The sequence below is a fragment of the Cyprinodon variegatus genome, unplaced genomic scaffold (assembly GCF_000732505.1).
Source record: "Cyprinodon variegatus isolate N-32 unplaced genomic scaffold, C_variegatus-1.0 Scaffold507, whole genome shotgun sequence".
Lineage (NCBI taxonomy): Eukaryota > Metazoa > Chordata > Actinopteri > Cyprinodontiformes > Cyprinodontidae > Cyprinodon > Cyprinodon variegatus.
The window spans coordinates 137,615-148,601 of NW_015150960.1; the positions used below are offsets into that span (position 1 = coordinate 137,615).

General features: G+C 38.0%; 1 protein-coding gene across 1 annotated transcript in view; it reads right to left on the reverse strand.

The window, feature by feature from the left end:
* LOC107094803 (vertebrate ancient opsin-like) overlaps positions 1-3,804 on the reverse strand; it is a 66,052-nt gene extending 62,248 nt beyond the window's left edge. The window contains exon 1 of the mRNA XM_015390647.1: positions 3,100-3,804. Within this exon, the coding sequence (XP_015246133.1) occupies positions 3,100-3,466 (367 nt within the window). The 5' untranslated portion in view covers positions 3,467-3,804. The remainder of the gene's footprint in view (positions 1-3,099) is intronic.
* Between the last annotated feature and the right edge of the window lie 7,183 nt (positions 3,805-10,987).

The window sequence follows — 10,987 nt, forward strand, 5'->3', positions numbered from 1 at the left end:
CGAGGTCATGTAGCAGCTGGACCCGCCGGTGGGTCCGTACGGTTCTAGGGGTTAAGCAATATAAATATGTGTCTATGTATTCCTGCACTACTCTATAAGCCTTTGTCTATTTCACCAATAGAATTTCTGTTAGCAGTGAAGAAAAGCATTTCCCCATCATCATCATGTTTTTAACTGTCTCATCTGATCAGATCTATATGCTTGCTCCTACATAGGATAAGGTCTGAATAATAATGTTCCCTTTCCTGAACAGTCAGTTTAGGTGGACAGTGATCTGGATAGCTGCTCCTATTTAAGGTTATGGGTTCAACAGAGCTATAGGAGATGTTAAAATCTTGTTTTTCTCTTGTTGGTTGTTTTTTTTTTTTTTTTTTGTTCTATGAGTGAAGCCGAATTCAAAGTTCCCTTAGATCTTCATCCTGAACCCGCCTGCTGTGTTTTGGGGTCTTTATGATGCTGTTTATTCATCAGTGTTCTCTAAAATCCTCATACTTTCACGAAACAGACACATATCTTAACATAAGATTATCCCACTTATAAATGACTAAATAGCTGAGTTTTGGAGGTAATTATACAGGAGTATCAGAGTAAATTGAAATACAAAGAAATAAGTTACTCTTACAATTTATTTGTAAAAAAAAAACAAAAAAAAACATCTATCATTCTCAAAGTCATGCAATACTTTGTTTGGGCCTGTGTTAAAATCTGGATATCATATTATGTGCTTGTAATTAAAGAAAATGTAAAAATAATATAGTTATAAAAAAAAACATATAAAGCATTTAAACATGTGAAATAAAGGAATTTTAAATGTGTCCAGCACCGTCTATAAATAATAAGCTTTATGTAAGCTGATAAAAATAAAGGTTAAAATAATAATCTTTCTAACTTTGTAGCACTTTGTAGACTATCTTTGGTTCAATAAGTTTCCATGACAACCATTAGATGGGCTCTATATATGCTAACAGGTTAATTAGGAAATATGTCAGAAATGTCATCTATCATACCATCAAAAACATAAACGGCGGGAGTTTTATTTACCTCTTTAGCTGGTTAGTTATTACTCTATGATAAAGTTTGAAATGTGCATTAATGTCAATGCTAGGCATGGTGGAGGATCTGTGATGCTGTGGACCTGTTTGCATGTCAAAATATTCCTATTTGAAATATAAAGATGTTGTGAATCAATACTAATTGGATTCAATGAGAAAGATGTAATCCAGGTTTTGAAATTATCCTACAGAGATTAGTTCCAACCATTTGCATTTTCTGCTCTCCAACACGTAAAGTGTTTGTGGTCTCAAACACAAGTCTCTGGGGGGGGCAGTGCCTCTCTGCTTCAACACACCTGACTCCAACATGAGCTCATTAGCAGAGCTCTGCATAGCTTGACTACATAGTGAGGTAGTTTAGCCATTTGGTTGAGCGATGCTGGGTAAGGTACATGTAAATGTTGCAGCTTACCAGCCCTGAAGGGATTGGTTCTGAGACCACTGCTTTAATAACCACCTGGTTAAGTGAAAAGGTTGAAGGAAAACTAGGGAGATTTTGGTAATTCCCAGTTCATCTTTACCCTCATTGATGATTAAAAGTAATTGAGAAAACCATAAGAAAATATTAGCACAGTACACATAAATTAAATCTTCCTCTAGAACAGCTTCCAGGATTAAATAAGACAGAAAATATAAAATGCATCTATTTCTAAGCGTTTAAAGGCTGACATTTGCACTTTTTCTCATCTTATTTTTTAAAAGGGTGCAAAACTTCACAGGTTTTTATTTATATAATTCCAATATTCTACCCATAACTACTTGATAGCTAGCTCTGATTTTTTTTTCTACCATTGATTAATCTTTTTATACAGGCTTCATATTTAATATTGATACCGCTGCTTCTCTACTTTATGTAATCATTTTGCCCTGATCTTCACAGATTTCATCCTTATTTAAAGTAAAAGTCTTACTTTCTACATGCAATAGCTTTTTTTGCACTCGTTCCTTGTTTTGACCAATTCTAATCGACTATCTTTATTGTAAATGGTTAAAAAGATCCTATAAAGTATTTGGAGAGCAACCGCAGAGTAAGATGCCTTTCAAATCACAGCCTGGAAGCTAAACCAGCAATTAATGCCTGTTTAATTATCAAAATAAAAAGTCTTTATTCAAAGGCAACCCAAGGATCGATTGTTTCCTTAAATGTTAAGTCTCTTAGAGACAAATAAAAGAAATCTAAGGTAAAAGTCGGACATATCTCTCCTCTAATTTACATCGCTCCAGTGGCTGGAAAATCCACATCCAAAGTCCTGAGCTCTGGGGGCCACATCAATAAATGCAGCTCAGTAATTACAATGACTGTCCTGAAACCCTGAAGATTACAAGTTTGATTTTATTGGGTTTGGGTTGACACATTTAAACATGCAAGCTTAGAGTATCAAGCTAATCTATTATACAAGAGTTTCATAAATGATTTTTTTTTATCAAAAAGGTTTGATTGTATTCCTCATATTTTCTATGAATGACATAATCCACCATAATGTAGCTCTGAGAGTGGACGATAAAAATCTGTTATTATTATTGATGTACTAAACAGTGCAACAAATTGCTATATTCCTATAGTTAAGATATATTAATTGGATTATGTTGGCCAAAGCTTTGAGTTCAGCCTGCAGATGAAAAGTTTTAGTAATATATAACAATGGGGCTCACATGTCATTTTCCCATATTTACAGCTTTTTTAAAAACTGATATATAATTCTGGAAAACCAACTCTAAAACACAAAAGTATGAAGTTCAAATATCCAAACTTAGTTTCCCAAAAGGTTTTTTGTTTCTTGAATCTGTTATTAGACATTAAAAAAGTCAGATGGATGGATGCTAATAACGTGCAGCATCTTTCCAAGTGTTTCTTTTTTCCCACATTTATAGGAAATAATAAACATATTTTTGCTATATCCATACATATTTAACTCTCAGGCTCTGAGTAAACCTGCAAAAGGTTTATTTAGAGCAAAAACAGCTATTCTGTTGATCTACAGAAACAGCTGCGATGACATATCTTCCTCATTCTGTCTCAGTTTTTAAATCCTAATGTGATCCTTACCCAGACAGGCGTTGATGAAGCCGTACCAAACACATCCAGCTCGTCCGATCAGCCACCGCCCCTGGGTGCTGGCCGCGAAGCTGAACGGCGTGCCCAGCACGCTGACCAGCAGGTCGCTCACAGAGATGCTCGCCAGCAGCAGGTTCATGGGCGTGCGCAGAGCCCGGTACCGGCAGAACAGCGCCAGCACCAGGAAGTTACTGAGAAAGCCCAGAGTGCCGATGCAGCCCAGGCACACCGCCACCACCAGGTGCCCGGTCGGACTCAGAGAGGTGGCGGGCAAAGAGTCCGTGATCCCTCCGCTCGCATCCGTCGTTTCTTCTCCGGGACATCGCGCGCAGCCCAGGCTCCCGTTGGAAACGATCATACCGAAGTTTGGACCAGCTGGAACTTTGGACCCATCCGGGCTCGGTGCGCAAAAGCTCAATCAGCTCATCAGGAGACAGGATGGCGCACGGCAGCGTCTCCCGCTGTAGTTTGCGCGCATCGGTGCGCAATCTGTGGAGGAATATTTAAACCTGTTCCTTTTGTTTAGCAAAGGTCCAATGAAGGAGGGCTGAGAGAGGACAGGCAGGTGTCCTGAAGGGCCGCCCCCACCCCCTTCCCCTGCAGCCGCGCTCCTGTTCAAAGTGCGCCTCTGCTCTTATCACCAACTGCGCCTTTTAACGCCCGGGGGACAGAAACTCAACAGGAGGCGGTGTAGGAGCGATGTCTGTGTCAGTGCGTGTTTAAAACAAGCTCCACTGAAAGCTGAACACTTCACGAAAAATAATAAAAGGGAATAAAAATGCGAGCAGGGAAGAGGCTCTGTTCTATACTTGAATTTCATAAGAATAAATTCACATTTCATCAGGAATGCAATCATAAACATTTAGCTTTGTGATGATAGAAACATGTGACAAAAGAAAATACCCCTCCAGTTTTTAACCTTTTTCATATATTAAATCTTTCAAGTTATTCAAAACTCGTCATTAATCAAAGAAAACAAGAGTTAATCCAATTTCTGCATCTGGATTGGTATAAAATTGTGTTAATCTGTTAAATAGAATATGATGAAAAGATTTCTGTGGCTGTAAATTGACAAAATTAAAAAGTCCCTCAAAAAAGATTAAAAGAACAGGCTATAAATAGCACTGTAATCTAAAGTGTTTCTGTGTGTAGGTTTTAAAGCATTGTTACCATCTTGTTTTTTCTAGCAGTTAATCGAATAATAAATGATGTGTAACTGTATGTGCTCGCTTTCATCTTCTAGATTTGAGCCTTTCTGCTTTGATGTGTTTCTCTATATGAAGCCACTAAAGAAGTTTCTTCATGCTTGCTTTTCTCTTATGTAGAAAGTACTCCTAGATCAGTGCTTCTGTTCCTTTTGTGTCTGTGCTCTGTCTAGTTACTTGCTGCTGCTTCTCACACTACGCCTGCTTTGGAGGTTTCTTCCTGTTTCTTCCATGCAAGCATTCTAGAAGTGAGAGATTGCTGCGAAATCAACGGCCCATTGCAAGCAACTGCCCACTGATCCTACAAGCAAGTCAATGAATCGATACAATCTGCTGGGTTTCCAGAGATAAATAACTTTCTTTTTTTTTCTTTTTCTTTTTTTACAAATCTGTGTGTTTTGATTCATTTGACTATGTAAAGTCCCTTGAGATTGACATGTTTTGTGAATTGTGCAGTAGAAATAGATTTTGTTTTATTTTTGTTATAAACTCTGGGTTGTTTTAACCATCAATAAAAAGTACATGGGTGCAGATACCTACACTTTTTTCTGCTTCCGCCTCTCTGCCTGCTCAGACGCATCTCTTCCTCGCTCCCTGCTTGCTTATATTTCTCTATTTTTTGTCTTCTTATATCTTAGCCAAAGCCAGAAAAAGTAAAAACAAAATGATTGTTTTTTGAAGAATTATCTAGCTGGATTACCTTTTAAACATTTCTATATTATTTTGATCACACCACAAGTCCTCTTCAGCACAAAACGTCTCAGTTCACCTACACAGGACTTTGACTGCGTTGGTTTCTTTGACGAGTGGTCCTCCCCTAAACTGAGGAAATGAACTACTAGATGAAGAAGAGCCACCTTCAAAGGATGCCCACCTTCAGCCCAGTGATCTTTGAGAAGCTTCTACAGAAAATAGCTATCATGGATCTGAAAATCCAACGACATGAAGTAAACTATGATGTAAATGCTGCATATGGATATGAAACAATGCTGCCTGTGATTCTGAACAGGCACCACTTCAGTCGATTCAGCTAGTAACGACTGATCAGGCCCGAAATCTGGGTGTAGTGCTGGATTCAGACTTGAACCTCCAAGAGCATTTAAAGACAATTACAAGGTCGTCTTTCTATCACCTGAAGAACATTTCCAGGATTAAAGGACTAATGTCTCAGCATGATCTGGAAAAACTAATCCATGCGTTTATTTTTACGAATTGATTACTGCAACAGTGTTTTCACAGGTCTGCCTAAAAAGTGGATCAGACAGCTGCTGCCCGTGTCCTCACTAAAACTAAGAAAGTAGAGCACATCACCCCAATTCTAAAGTCCTTACACTGCCTCCCTGTATCACAGAGAAAAGACTTTAAAATACTTCTGTTAGTCTATAAATCTCTGAATGGCTTAGCACCTAAACACATCACAGACCTGCTATCAGTGTATCAACCCTCCAGACCACTCAGGTCTTCTGGCTCCAGCCTGCTCTGCATACCTAGAACCAGAACTAAACATGGAGAAGCAGCATTTAGTTCCTATTCTTCCAGAAAACTGTAAAAGTGCGGAAAGCCTGAGTTCCTTTAAATCAAGACTAAAAACACATTTGTTTAGGATTGCTTTCGACTGTTCTAGTTAAACAGTTCAACTGAAACATCATTAGTTCATTTTTTTTTCTTTAGTCCAACTGGTTTTAATGTTCTTTCTTGTTTCTGTATTTTTTTTATTATTTATTTTTTATTTTTCTTCTACTTGCTCTGATTCTGTTTTATTTTCCTATATTTGAATCATGTAAAGCACTTTGCATTGTCTTTGTACTGAATTGTACTATATAAATAAATTTGCCTTGCCTTGCCTTACACAAAGACAAAGGCTTTGTCTGAACGTTCGCCCTAACCATTAAATCCCTAAATCACTATATAGAGCGGGGAATATACAGTGGACTTTAGGGAACTCAGCTAACTGACCGTTTAGACAGATGATCGCTACTTTTCACTCCCGTTGGTAACCACTATATAGTGTTCTATATAGACTATATAGTGTTCTATACAGTGGTTAGGGCAGACATTCGGACACAGCCAAAATGTAAGAATAGCACTGCTAAAACAGAATTTAAGTTTTTTTTTTACATCTGTTTTAATTCCAGCTATCATTAGCACCATAGCACAGCAATCCACTACAGGGAGGTGGAAAGGTAGCAGAGCCCCCACTGGCAATGTTGGCCATTTAGTTCTAGAAGATTAGGTTTTCATCTTTAGAAAGTAATACTTTCTTCCTTCAGCACCACTTCTAGTATGCCTACGTAGCAGGTAAATAGCACAATACATATGCATTAAGGATTATGTATTGATCAGTATTGATCAAATATTTATTTTATTTATATAATTCGATCACCGCTGCACTTTATGAAATAGAAAAGTTCATTTCACTGCTAAGCTGCATTTTCTGAAAATGAAATTTCCTTTTGTATACACTGCATACACAAAATGACAATAAAAGTTGTCTAGGTCTAATAAAGTAAAACACATAATCATCTAAGAGTTAAAGTTTCTTTATTGCAGCACAAGAGACAGACACAATTCAAATGAAATACACATCCTTACTTGTTTATGTTTTTCATGTTGAGCTTCAGTTATTTTAAATAACATTTAACCAATGGCGATGTTAGGTGATGACCAATTTTTTTTAATATATGCTTTGCATATACATGATGAATGAAACAGCAGAGTCCAAATAGAATTCGCTATAATGATTTTTATCTAGCTCTTCAGCTAACAGCCACCGTGAGCTTCAAAAGTAAAGGTTTAGTAATTTAATCAGATTAATCTTTAAAAGTAAGAAATATATATGTTGCACTGTTTAAATCTCTGTAGTGCTTCAAGAATGATAGAAAAGTGAAAAATAAGATAAAAACAGATTGTCCACCCGTTGCTTCTTAGCGCAGAAAGCTAATGCTGGCATATTATCACAGCTATTTGCTGTAATAAAGAAGAAATGTCACAGTCTGAAACCCCAATAGGCACTGCTAAAGTTAAGCGCTGAGTGGTGGTCTGTTTATGGTTTCGTTATATCTCAGATCAAGTCAGTGTGACAAGCTTGTGTTGTTTTCTTTTCTTTTGCAGGGAGCAAAGCAGAGGGCTCGTCAGCCTGATCGAGCTACACCTGTGAGGTGTTAAAAGGCTCCCTTCCAGCCAGTTAGGCCTCTGCCTTCTTTTGACCTCATTGATTGTTCGGTGTTCAGGTGCCTGTTTCCTTACTCTCATTCACTTATGGGGACAGACACAAATGTTACTGTTTTCATTGCTAAGCTTTGTTTTGTGGGAATAAAACAAAACTACATTGAGTTCTACTAAACCTTGTCTGTCTCCCTTTTTGTTGCAGCAGAGTTGGGTTGTGACACAAGAGCCAATAATTCAATTAGCATAACTGGTTTCATTTTATGTTACAGGTACCTTTAGCCCCACAGCTCAGATAGCCACTAGCAGTATGATAACTAAAAAGGTAACAATCAAAAGTTCCACAACTTATAGGTTTACCATGAGGGGGACAAAAATACAAATTAATAAACAGGATCTTTCTCTCTAGCATTTCTGCACAGCTAGCTGACACAGTATTTTAGAAAACTATCTGTCTAAAAACCCAGTAGACATTACACTGGAAAAATTCTAAATAAGTTCTTCTTTCTTCAAATAAGTGGATTTTTTCTTGAATTGAGGAGATAAGTGAGACACATTGCCAATGGAACAAGACAATTTACATTTAAAATAAGAAATAAACAATTGCTTTGTCTTATTTCAAGAGAATATTATCTAATTATCTAATTTTAAGAGTATAAATACTCATTCCATTGGCAAATCATCTTATTTATCTACTCAAATTAAGGGTAAATACCCTTAATTTTTAACTATTTTCTAGATCATCTTTAAAATATAGACTGTTCTTTTGAGTGTAGTGTATATCAATTTGAAGTTATGCAGAGGTTTATATCATAGTGGTATTGTTTTTATCGAAAATGCTGTAGACAGGAGCTCTGCAACAGGGGGTCCGTGACCCCTAGGAGGTCCACGGAGGTACTGCATGGGGGTCGCGGAGGTTTTGGTTGATTAGACTTTTTTTTTTTATATTCCCCCCTGCATTTTTTTTTCCACTAATTGAAATGTCTTTAAATGCACATTAACATGAATTCAACACACTGTAGTAAACAGATAAATGGAGGCAGAAGATGTCTTTCAGTCATCAATGCAAACATTCAGCGACACACAGGAGCTCTTTCAAGCTGGACACCATTTCATTCACAACACCTGTCCCATCAACCAGGAATCAGAAGTACTTTAATAATCCCAGGGTGAAATTGATTTTGTTACATGACTCCATCTGTATTAGAGTGAATATAGGACCAGTTTGATATAACACAATTTCATACCATATATATAATTAGGGGGTCCCTGCTCCATCTCGCCATCAGTTTGGGAGTCCTTGGCCTGGAAAACGTTGAAGACCTCAGCTGTAGACCATTACCCTTGAAACCCTTGAGTAACGTTCCAGTTTTCCGCTTCTGTTACTCTTCAATGCTTATGGGCTACATGACCATCAAGGTCTCTGTTACAACAAGAACAATGACAAAAACACTGTTCAGATGCTACTCTGAGCGTGAATACAATGCGAAAAGTTAAAATGTGTAAGACTGACAAAATGTCAGACAACTAAGACAGACGGACATCGTTTTTTCAGGAAGGTTCTACTACGTGAATGTGGCAGTTGGGTCAAAGTAACAAGACATCCCCCATTTCCGGGGACAGTCCCCGTTTTGGACAACCTGTTCCCGGCTAAAGCTGTCCCAGAAATGTCCTCCATTTTACCGTTTTATGAATGAGGGGGGAAATGTTTTGTGTAGACTTTTATTACGGTAGAAAGAGTGCAGGAGAATACTGCGAGCTGAAACAGCTGTTAGTTAGCTGGTTGGGAGCTGTTAATGTATAGATGAAGAGCAGGACACAACACTTTTCCTATCAGAACCGATTGCAGCTGCCCTGTGTCACGGTGAGTGTGTTAGTCGGTTCATTTGACTTGAATTTAGCTGATCATTGTGATAAATGTTTGTTTCGTGCACAGGTTAATAAAAAAAAGGACTTTGATGTGTTGTTTTTTTTTTTTTACTAAAAATGAGGACTGGAAATGTAGCATAAACAAAACTAAACAACAAAAAGTCAGGCAGACCATTGGCTGCAGCTGGGATGAGTATATATACTCAAATAAAATTAAACACAATGATTAAAAACTTCTTGTGAGAAGCTAATCTGGTTCAGTGGTTCTCCAGGGATAAACAAGGGTTAATCTGAAGATGTTTTAGAACTGATTGGTGACCTTTAGTTTATATCTTCAGATAGTTATATATAACATTAGATATAAAGAGACTTCAAAGCATCCGAAGCAGGTCCTGCAGATTCCGCAACAGTTTATTCGCCACTGCCATTAGAATGCTTAATGTAATGTAAAATAAATTTAAAAAAGTTACCTGAATGTTGCAACTGGAACTATACAGTCATATGTTTACATCACTTTTTTTTCCATCACAATATTTTTTATCACTGTTGCTTACCTTATCAAGGCTGCACTTAAAAAAAACTATATAGTCCAGAGAGCTGTACTTAACAAAATTTATTTTTGTTAACACTTGTGTGTACAAAATGACAAAATAAAATCTGTGTCAGGACTCCTGTTTTTGTGTCTGTTTTTTCTGTGTTTGTCTCCCTCCATCCACCAGGAGGCGTCCGGTTCTGATCCACCTCTTCACACACCTGCGGATGGTTTCCTCGTTAAACGGAGGGCTCTTAAGCTGCTGAGAGCCACTACTTCCATTAGTTTGCCAGTTTAGTGTACTCTGGCCAGGCTGTGTTTGCTGAGTCAAGCTGAGTTTTTGTCAACCTGAGTTTAACTTTGTTTTTGTCTTTGCCTCTTGGCAGGAAGTTGTCCTGCTAACTGGATCTCTCGGACCTTCACACCCTGGAAGGATAAACTGAGCTTCAAACTGAGCTGGGGTTCAAACGGAAGGTTTGGATCCACTTTCCCTAAGAGATCGTCTGAGCTTTCCACTGAGAAAGGGATTATTCTCCACTACGACCCGTTCAAGTACCGCAGGAAATCTGTGTGGCAGTCAGTATCTCCGTTCTCCAACTATTCACCGCATTCTGGGTAAACCCTGTTCCGCCCTCCACCGAATCAGACAAACACTGGATCCACAGTAGAGACTGACACAGGAGTGGATTTTCACTCCTGTCCTGTCCCACTCCCACAGAAAAAAATTATGTCCCGTCCCGATCCCGGGCCAGAGTAGAAATCTAAATCCTGTCCCGTCCCACTCCTGGTGACATTACTCCCACTACCGTCCCGCACCCATTCAGAATGACTCCCGCTCCTGCACCACTCCCATTCTTGTTGCCTTCAATAAGATTTCTGCCAATACATTGAATCTGAATTTCTATGAAGGGTCAGTTGAGTTCCTGTTTCTAACTGTAGTAAAGGTCAGTTAAAGTAAAAGTTTGTATACTTCTAAGTTGTTTGGCTGTCTTTTTTACATTTGATTTTTGTTGTTTAAACATTAATAAATATATAAAAATGGATGAAATAATCATCGTCCCTGTTTCCTATTTTAATGTTCATGATATGTATTTATTTTAATCTATAA